Source organism: Trachymyrmex cornetzi, unplaced genomic scaffold (genome assembly GCF_001594075.2).
Source record: "Trachymyrmex cornetzi isolate Tcor2-1 unplaced genomic scaffold, Tcor1.1 scaffold83, whole genome shotgun sequence".
In the NCBI taxonomy this organism is placed as follows: Eukaryota; Metazoa; Arthropoda; class Insecta; order Hymenoptera; family Formicidae; genus Trachymyrmex; species Trachymyrmex cornetzi.
Genome location: NW_017300169.1, coordinates 2,151,627 through 2,162,331, shown reverse-complemented (window position 1 = coordinate 2,162,331; position 10,705 = coordinate 2,151,627). Strand labels below are relative to the sequence as shown.

Here is a 10,705-nt window from a genome sequence, read left to right as displayed (position 1 = left end):
AAATAAATATTTGGCAATAAATTCTTCATGTAGTGATAGAGTAAGGTCGTACTAATAGAAAAATACGGGATATGTTGAATTGTTTAATTACAGAAGTTAGATTTGATGATCGTTAAACCATAAGACGTGGAAATCGTAATATGAGATACCCAGGGTATTCCTGATATGAAATAACCCATGCTCCTATGTTATAGTGAAAATCGTTGCTAAAGTATAAATGTTATTGTACAATAATAAAAAAGACAACCGGAATGAACGTCGAGTGCCTGCCATCTGCGATACTTGATTCCAACTACCTGAAACTGAGTTCTGGGTATTGTATAATCTATCGCATGCTCATTTTTCGCGCACGCTGGCTGCGTTTGTTTGTATTTTAGAAATATTAACTAAAGTTTTTTAATTGCAATACTGATATACTTCGCGTTTTACTATCAATTTCTTGGTGCATCTCGTATTAGGAGCACAATTTTCTGACTTTGCGGTTTGCTCACTTTTTACATTTTTTTAATTTAAAAAAAAAATGGAATTTGAATTAAATTTTACGTTATCTTAAAGCTTATTAAATTCCCTTCAAAATGACTTATTATTTTTTTAAATTCTGCCTATAGACTTCTAGCATTTACCTAAAATGAATTCGGCATCTCATAATAGGGGCCTTTCCTCTATAATATGCAAAACTATACCGTCTTTCCATGCTTGTGCTGGATATTATTTGTAAAGCATTAAAAATTGTACTACAAATCTATTCTTACGTAAAAATAAAAATAAGAGGAACAATTTCCAATGGCCTTGATCTTGACAAATATTTATTATACAGATTATGATCCTGAACAACGTTAATTCCAGAGGTTTTAGCCGTCGATCGGACATCTTGGGTATAAATGTTTCGGTGGTACTGTAACATCCAAGCCGATTATAACTCGAAAGGTACTTAATAAAAAAATATTTTGTTATAATGTTTTGAAGAACTCTTATGATAAGCTATAAGAATGCAATGAAAATGGGAGTTTTAATTTAAAAAAAATCGATGTGACCTTGACCTGATCTTGACGACGCCAATAAAGTATAAAATATCTTGTAAAGTACTAATTTTTTGGTATGTATACTTTAATATTTTTATATGCAGAATAATTAGAGGAATCATTGTGTAAAAAATCATACAATTCCGTTTAAAAAAGTGGAGGTGGTCTTGAAATCTCCGAAGCGTCTCCACCAACAGAAAAATTATTAGTAGTATATTGTACCCTTCTTGATGTTATACAACTTTAATATATTATTTTATATCTCTAAAAATAGCGGAAATATTCTAAGTGGACAGAGTTACTGCTCCACTCTGTATATAACACACGTGTTATATATTACAGTTATATATTGTTAAGTGGAAAATTACAACTAACATGTACGTATGTTACATCCCGGTAAAAAATTTTTCATGCATAAATATATATAAATATGTATAAACATACATAACACGCAAAAATATTTATGAACATGTATAATTATATATGAAATATGTCCATACATGTTCATACATCCTTTTTTCTTTTATAAAATTATTTTTTAGTGTAATAGAAATAATAATAGTAATGTGAAAACATTAAAAATAATTATAAAGGTAATTTTCGCACTATTTGTTTTATCAAAAAATTAAGTTTGTTTTATTAAAAAATCAAGTTTGAAGAAATGTAAAAAAATTATTTATGTATAATTATATATAAAATTAGGCATAATTATGTATAAGTAATTTTTTTATATTTTCCCAAACTTGTTTTTTTCTAAAACAAACAATGCGAAAATTATCCCATTAATTATTTTTTATGTTTTTACATTACTATTATAATTATTTCTAATACACTAAAAAGTAATTTTATGATAGAAAGAAGGATGTATAAACATGTATGGACATATTTCATATATAATTATACATGTTTATGAATATTTATGCATGTTGAGTATCTTTATACATATTTATACATATTCATGCATGAAAAATTTTTTACCGGGATGTAACTTTCCAGTGAGAAATGATAATGGAATCGACATCGAATCAACGTCGATTCGACGTCGATTTCATTGTCATTTCTCATTGGATTGGTATTTGCTGAGTAACACAGTGATTATTTCATCTTTGTTTAACATTGGCAAACAACAAGGATATAATGATTCACTATGTTACACTAAAGAGAAATCTGGGAGTGGACATTCGGCCCTTTTGGTATACCGAACCTTATAGAGTAATATTCACATTTTTGTGATTCTTTTCTATACTATTACGTAAGTTAGACAAGGATAAACAATCAACTTTGATTATTCGTCCTTATCTAATCTACGTAATAGTATGAAAGAGACCCATAAAAACGTAGACATTATTCTATACGAGATTTGGTACACGAAAAAGGTCGGGATATCCACTTTCTGTGTCACCTGCGTCTCTTATTGTTGAAACGCTTCCAATGAGATGCATCATGGAGATGTACTCGTTGCGCTCGAAACAGGAATTCAAATCTCTCTCAACTTTAGGTTTGTTCGTGTTGCTCGAAAAAAATTTTGCATTTAAAATGAGATAAATTTAAGCGCTGAAAAGAGAGAAAGCGAAGATGCTGAGTGCAAAACGTGCAACAGACTTTCTGTCTCGCAATTACTTTGCGTTTATTAAATGCAATTGCGAGACGCGATTCGACGAAACACGTTCGCGCATCTATCACGCGATCGTCAATTATCCAATAACTAGCCTCAACAATAGGTCGTTCGCGTTGTTTGAAATCAAAATTTTTGAACTTGAAAGGAGATAAATATGTATTTGAACGTTGAAGAGGGAGAAAGGAAAGATGCTGAATGCAAAAAGTGTAACCAACGCAAATAAATCTGTTTCGCTCAGTTCGTATTATAAATTATCGCAAATATCGCATTTGCCGCTTCGGCTTTGAACGTCGACACGCCGCCGTGGCGTCTTTTCGAACCAGCGACTTCGTGCGTTTTGTAATCGTTCCGAATAATCCCGAGCCCGAGTAGTGGTGCGCATCCTTGGCTCTTTTAACGTAATCCACGTTTGGTTTTAGTACCGGACGAGGATTTTTCACGAACGTTTTCCAAATTATTCTTCCAGAAAGAGAAAGAGAGAGAAAAAATCGCTCTCAGAAAAATTCCCACCGCGAGAAACATTTCCGTCAACGACTTAACATGTTCATGGTAAAAAGATTTCGTGAGTTCCGAAAAACGAGCGGTTGCAATCTATGTCCTATTCCACGTTTACTATAGCCTCTTCCATCTGTCCGCTTTGATTTCGTCTCATTAATAGAACATCGCGAGCACAGAGAATCGGGATGACTGCTGTAAGTGGAGTGGATCACATTGTTGCGACCTGCTCGAAAAAAGAAGAGTGAGATTCGAATGTCTGGATTACTACGATGCTTCTTTGTTTTCAGACCGCCGTAAGAACCGTCGTTCGCCGCTCGTTCTCCACGTCGAAATGGGCAACAGCACAGCAGGTGATTTATTCCGCCGTTTAAAACTAACATAAAACAAAGAAACGTTCTTTGGACGTCACGGGAACTCCGCGAACGTTTCCACGTTCATTGACAGTTCTTCCTTGCTCTCCCTTTGCCCTTCTCGATTCGACTTTTCTCTCGCGTACGATCATTCAAAGAAGTAGAAATCTGAAGGACATGAAAGGTCATTTACTTATACCTCGATGCTCTCTCATGAAAATTCCTGTGAATTTGTTAGATGACCGTGCGAGATGCTTTGAACTCGGCCTTGGATGAAGAGATGGAAAGGGATGAAAAGGTATTTCTTCTCGGTGAAGAAGTAGCTCTCTATGACGGTGCTTACAAGGTTTCCCGGGGTCTCTGGAAGAAGTACGGAGACAAACGTGTCATTGACACGCCGATCACAGAGGCTGGTTTCACAGGCATCGCGGTTGGAGCAGCTATGGTATGTGTGGAATAATTTTTATTTAATTTTATTTGTTATTATAACAAGCTAATCTGTTTTATTTATTACGCTTTTATTAGTATATTCCTCTATTTGTATGTATATTTCATTTTCTAGGCCGGCCTGCGACCAGTCTGTGAATTCATGACGTTTAATTTTTCGATGCAAGCAATCGATCACATCATCAACTCTGCTGCCAAGACGTTCTACATGTCTGCAGGTAGAGTCAATGTACCAATTGTGTTCCGCGGTCCCAACGGTGCTGCTGCAGGCGTAGGAGCTCAACATTCGCAATGTTTTGGTGCCTGGTATAGTCATTGTCCCGGTTTAAAAGTAGTGTCACCCTATAACAGCGAAGATGCCAAGGGTTTGCTTAAAGCAGCCATTCGAGATCCTGATCCAGTGGTGGTGCTCGAGAATGAAATATTGTATGGTGTACAGTATCCTATGTCTGATGAAGCTTTATCCAAGGACTTTGTTTTACCCATTGGCAAGGCCAAAATAGAACGAGCGGGTAATCATGTAACATTGGTAGCACACTCCAAAGCTGTCGAGGAGGCTCTGGAAGCAGCCAATGAACTTGCTGGAAAAGGAATCGAGGCCGAAGTGATTAATCTACGTTCTCTCAGACCATTGGACATGGACACCATCATACAATCTGTGGTAAAGACGAAACACTTGTTGACAGTTGAACAGGGTTGGCCACAGTGCGGCATCGGAGCGGAAGTCAGTGCAAGAATCGCTGAGAGTATGTTTCGTTTAATCTATAATCTATAATCTATTTCATATTTTACTTGTGTTGAATTTATATTTTAAATCAACTTTAGACAGTTTAAATTAAGATAAAATATTACCTTGGTTTGGATAATATTTTTCGCAATAAGTTCTTTTTAAGCGTTTTAAGATACTTATTAGTATAATTATTAAAATGATGATCAGTTTTATTTATGTACAAGATCAGAAAAATGACTCAGATGTTTACAAATCAAATAAAAGGGCTAAGAGCCAATTAAGTTATTTTAATAAAACGAATTTCACGTGCTTAAACAAATGTTTCAAATGTTTTGCACGAAGTCATTATCAATGTTACAAACAACTAGTAATTAAAAATAATACAAAAATTAAAATCGCATACAAGTCAGAAATTAAAAAATAAAACACCAAAGTCGAAATCCAAATTCAATTCAGATCAAGGAATTAACGATATAACTTAAATGCGATTAGATTTTCCGTTGTATCACATCTAAACGCGCGAACTTTAGGCGGTATGATTCGATAACTTTAAGTGCTTATAATTAAAAAACAATTAAAGTCTCAACATTTTGGTATTAGAATTTTTGTCTCAAAATGGTCTCAGGAATCTACCCTCAAACGTTGTTACGATCTTTATCGAACACTATAATTTAATTTATTTCAGCTTCAGTTTATTTGCGTTTCAAGTCTGGCAATAAGCGCAGTTTATATAACTGAAAGATGTATTTAGAATTTATATATAAATATTATTAAACAAGAGAGAAAAGATCTAGCTTTGTATTTGTTCTTTCTCAAGTTTTTTTTACTTATTTGAGTTATTCATGTAACAGTCTAAATTAACATATAATTTAAATTAGAATGAAGTTTTAAACGCATTACATACATAAAAGATTAGTGAATTGCGATTTTAAAGCTATATAATTTAAATTAGTTCCTATTGATTTTATTTTAACTTACTTATTCTCAACAGTGTTGCTTAACGAAATTTTTTTTTTTTCCAGGTGAAGCTTTTTATCATCTTGACGCACCTGTCATTCGCATCACGGGAGTCGACACGCCTATGCCATATGCGAGATCGCTGGAGATCGCGGCCTTGCCACAGATCAAAGACATAGTAAATGCCGTTAACAAATTGTTAGGAGTCACGCAGTAGTTAATTGTACACGAGTACTTAGGCGAAATTATTATATTTTTACGATTTTCCTGACACACCAATTTTCCTATTCCCATCTGCCACACCTCTACAGTACACAGTGTACCTCGTCCAATACTGTGTTGATATTGTAAAGAAGATTGGACATCTTATCATTGGATATCTCATCTGGGAGGATTTCGATAGCGCACATTGTTAATTGGCCAATTTAAATAAAATATTTTCATTGGTAAAGCAGTAAAAAGTTACTAGCGGATGTGAGTGAATGTGTGCTTTCGCACTGTGCGCTAATGGGACCGTCCCCATCTTATAAGTTTTATTTGTGTGACAATTTTTACAAGAAAGTATGTTTGGACGTAAAGGAGATGTACACTGATTATAATGTATAAATGAGGTTTAAGCAAATGTGCTTCTTGAAACTAGCACGTAATATGTGCGATGTGTATTCTGTACATTGATATATGCGATATTAATGTTATTAGACAATGCGATAATAAATGTAAATATATATATAAGAAAGAATTAGTAAGAATAAGTCAAAATTTTAGTATATAAATAGTGATATTTTATTTGAAACATCCAATTGTTATTATCATCAACAAATGTGCAATAATTGAAACATTCTAATTTATTTCATTAATATTCATATTGGATTTAAATAAATTGAAGTTAACTTTCAATTGAATATATATGACGGCCACATTCAGCAAAAGTCGGCGTTTAGTAAGCGCTTCGCGTAGCTTGAATTATATTCTTTGATCTAAAGGAATAAATAAATAAATAAATAAATAAATAAATAAATATATATATATATGTATATGTATATACACATATACGCACACATAATTCTAGCTCACAATAAGCGAAGGAAACTTCCAACTGTTGCAAAATAAACATTCTGCTGAATATGGCCAATTACAAAAAGATATACCGAGCTACTGCCATATCTATACAAACTGCCTTTCACTTTGTAGAATTTCACATCGCGCACATTCAATTAAAAATATCAATAATAAGAAAATATTGACAGTGCAATGTGCATTATTACATATATGTATGTCTAACTGCACAAAATGTCGTATCATTTATTACAGAAAATTAATAAAAATAATAGTAATATATAAATTATTAATCCTATTGTTTACTTATACCTTCTAAGTGTATATATACAGGATGTTCCTCGCGTCAGTCGTCATGGTTTTTAAGATACTTCAGATGAATTGACACAAAATGTTCCCAACAAAAATTTGTTGGTTTCTGATAAAGAATCAATTACATAAACATTTCAAATTGTTCATTTTTTAATAAAAAAAACCGAAATCAAATTATATTTTTCTAAATCGAATTATATATGTTTCTTTCTATAGTTTGTAGTACATAAAAAGACAAATTCGATAGTGTTATATATCATTTTGATTATTTGATCTCAAGAGAGATGTTTCAATTAATATACTTATAACACACACATAATATCCATGAATCTGTCGTCGATATTTAAAGTAGCATGCTATATTGATGAATTTATCTTTTTATGTACTACAAGAATATGGAAAGAAAAATATATGTTTCCATTTTAAAAACATAAGTTAAGTTCAATTTTTTTTATTAGAAAATGAACAAATTTGGAATTTTTCTTACGCAATTAATTCTTTATTAGAAACCATTTTTATTTAAAATATTTTGTTCTCGATTCATCGGAAGTATTTCAAAAACTGTGGCGGCCGATTTGAGGAACACCTTGTATATTATTAATATATTAATTTTTTTACATTGATAATTATGTATGATACATACGTAATAGACAACATGTCACTACCGTCATGTAACGTTCAAATGCATCTCTTAATTCGCCTTCTCTGTGATAAACATTGAATAATTAATGTTTCTTAAAGTTCCTAATATATATTTGAATATCTTATTCATAATATTAATTATTACGAGTCCTACCTAAGTACATCCATATCAAGAGCGCACTGTGTATAGACAGCTAAGAAATTCCGTAGATCGGAATGCGTCCAATTGACTTGTCGCCAAGGTTCAATACATCTCTCCACCAATTCCAAAAAGAAAAATCTCAATTCTCGTGATCTATGCAAGTTGCATCCAATACAGAGAATTGCTCTCGAATACGAACGGAAGTTTACGTCCAGTTCTTGATAAGATCGATCGAGAAGCATTGGTTTGAGCTTAAGGCATACTAAACTGGAATATATATCAATATTTTCCTGTTATTTTTGTGATTTTTATAACAAAGCATTATTTGTTATTTTATATATGATATGATATACTGTTTGTGATGTTTATCGTTTTCTAGAAGAACTCTGCATTCTGATAATTCCTGTAAGAATTCCCTGTCCAAGTCCGTATCGAAGTATTCGGATCCGACACATCGATATGTCCACGACGACATCATACTATTAGCACAATGGTATAGATCAGGAAACGTTAAAAACTGTAATTTTCTTTTATTCATTTCAAATCGCAGGCATGCTATAAACACCACTGCAGCGTATCGTCTGTGTAATTAAAAATAGTTAGTTTGGTTATATTATAAATGATTTGCATGATGTTTATTATAATTGGATTGTGCATTCATACTAAAACACATAAGTTACAGTTTCTAAAAGGAATTATACATACTTAGCAAGATCCTCAGAAAGTAAGAAATGTTGTTTGATATTGGTTGCAAGAGAGCCTGGCAAATCTTCGACAGTTTTAAACACCCTTTTCACATTGTCGTACTGTCTTCTACAGCTCTTCAATGTAATTCCTGTCTTTTCCGCTACCTCATCCATATCCTTTCTACTTTTGGATGTTATCTTTTTTCCCAGTAACTCGCGTATAACGACATCATCAAATTCATAATACCTGAAATAAGTAATTATTTATGTCAGCATCAGGAAATTATTAACACTCTGGAGCTGACGTAAGTCTATTGGACCTATTCAATTATATTCTTACGAAGTTGATGGTGAGTCTATTGGACCAATATGCAATGACTGTTTGACTAACAAAGATTCTAATGTGTAAAATTAATTTAGCTTTCTTTATGAAAAAGTTTTAAGATTAAAAAAAATACGTTATCATATTTGAACTTATTTAGTTCTTAATTCTTACATTGATTTTTGTAACAATTGTCATTTCATACAATACAATGTCAAACAGTTCAACTTTCTTTATGTTATATTTATGAATTTTTAAACTATTTTTATTAATATACTTAATATTCCTTCTTTTTTATATTATGTTATTTTGATTCCTTGAAATTAATAGTGCCTTTTAGTCAACATACACTAAATGGAAATAAAATAAAATAGTAAAATTTGTAGCTACAAAAATAAATCTAAGTAAAATGTAAAGTTTAATTGTAGTTTATATGATATTTCTATACTGAAGAAGATTCCAATCCAAGAATCGAATCGTTTTATTTTAACTTCATTTGATAAGTACATCCCAATTGAATGCAAATTATACTATTAGGAATATATAATTTATGTGCCAATATTGGCAGAAATATAGGCTTTTTTTGGTATTAAATTAAATGAACCTCTTGGATCTCCAGCGTCAGTAATTGTTACAAATTTTGGCGTCAGTTCCAAAGCATTAATAGTCTCACAATGTAACATAAGAATTTACAGCGACCATTTTTATTTCTGTGCTGATAAAAGCTAGAAAGTAGCCAAAACATACATTTTTTAACAATTTAATGTTAAACATTAGAAACATCACGTTAATGGTTTAAAATTAAATATTTTGTACTGCTTACAGCATTGATTTCCATTAGCCCTATTTTCTTTTATCAATTATCTTTCATAGTCTGAATTATAATCTGATAATTTGATTAGAAGGTCGCATCACGCATATTCTTACATTTCTATGAGCATTTGACTGGTCTGTGGTTCAATTTGAAAGGCTAGCTGCTCACTGGCGAGTTTCGTAGGAGTATGAAGCAGTTTCTCGAGCAAAGCATAGGTGCGATAGTGATCGAGAATGTCAGATGCAACCAGTTCGATCGGCGCATTGGTCTGTTGACAGATTCCTCGTTGATGTAGAATGTTAACTGCGTCACTAGCTAGAAAAAAGCATCCATTAGACTTATATTCAAATAATTTCTTATACAGGTAGAATCAATGGAGGCTGTTATTCCCTCCACTCACAAGTATGTCCGTCGACCCACAGCTGATAGATCTCGGGATCGACCAACGTGTAGTTGCTAATAAACACGTCCACCTCGGACAGCATGTTGAGGTTATGTTTGCGTTGTTACGTTATGCAATCGATTACAAACGCAAGATCATCTCGAAAACCATGCTTATATCGTTCCTTGACGAGAAAGTTAACTAACAGGGATTATCGTCATGTTTTCGTCTTAAAAATAAGAGAATTTGGTAATTATTTGGATAAGCCCCCCGCAGCTCAAAAATTAACGAAATTAGGCTTACTTGACGCATCTTTGCATAAAACGAAGGAATCTGGCAGAAAAAAGTTTTACTTTACCCCACGTCTAAGATGTTAATCATTAAAGTTCGCTATTATTTAGGTTAGGAAATCTGTCACAGCCACAAAATATTCAATCCTGCGATGCGACAAGGACAAGAACTGCGGTCACAATACAGACAGGCGCTGCCGGCTGCGGTCACAACACAGCAGGCGCGTTCAAGCTGGACAAAGCTGCTAGACTGCTCGCCGAGCGATTGAATGTGATTGGTTGAATCTATAAGGAACAACCAATCATGTTTATTTGTTTGGCGAGCAGGCTAACCGCTTTGTCGACTTAAACGCGCTCATTTTCAATAGGCGCGAGTTGGATCTGTCGTAGGCCCCACATTTGATTTTTTAATAAATTTTATTAAGAGTGCCGAACCA

At 32.9% G+C, this 10,705-nt stretch overlaps 2 protein-coding genes across 2 annotated transcripts in view; one reads left to right on the top strand and one right to left on the bottom strand.

Annotated features, from left to right (window-relative positions):
- LOC108768879 (uncharacterized) overlaps positions 1–10,449 on the bottom strand; it is a 24,048-nt gene extending 13,599 nt beyond the window's left edge. Inside the window, exons 1-7 of the mRNA XM_018519538.1 lie at positions 10,282–10,449; positions 9,997–10,207; positions 9,710–9,911; positions 8,480–8,707; positions 8,128–8,355; positions 7,787–8,041; positions 7,634–7,695 (exon numbers count right to left, since the gene is read on the bottom strand). Of these exons, the coding sequence (XP_018375040.1) occupies positions 7,634–7,695; positions 7,787–8,041; positions 8,128–8,355; positions 8,480–8,707; positions 9,710–9,911; positions 9,997–10,081 (1,060 nt within the window). The 5' untranslated portion in view covers positions 10,082–10,207; positions 10,282–10,449. The remainder of the gene's footprint in view (positions 1–7,633; positions 7,696–7,786; positions 8,042–8,127; positions 8,356–8,479; positions 8,708–9,709; positions 9,912–9,996; positions 10,208–10,281) is intronic.
- On the top strand, positions 2,970–6,635 carry Pdhb (Pyruvate dehydrogenase E1 beta subunit). Its single transcript, XM_018519537.1, has 5 exons — positions 2,970–3,189; positions 3,426–3,488; positions 3,727–3,933; positions 4,051–4,681; positions 5,688–6,635. Exons 1-5 carry the CDS (start codon positions 3,181–3,183, stop codon positions 5,837–5,839), a joined length of 1,062 nt encoding a protein of 353 aa, XP_018375039.1. The 5' UTR covers positions 2,970–3,180; the 3' UTR covers positions 5,840–6,635.
- Positions 10,450–10,705: the final 256 nt, after the last annotated feature.

Bases quoted from the DNA above. Each gene is read 5' to 3' on its own strand.
- Pdhb (XM_018519537.1), top strand. The intron at 3,489-3,726 runs GTGATTTATTCC...TGAATTTGTTAG, and splicing joins AATGGGCAACAGCACAGCAG to ATGACCGTGCGAGATGCTTT. The intron at 3,934-4,050 runs GTATGTGTGGAA...TTCATTTTCTAG, and splicing joins TCGCGGTTGGAGCAGCTATG to GCCGGCCTGCGACCAGTCTG.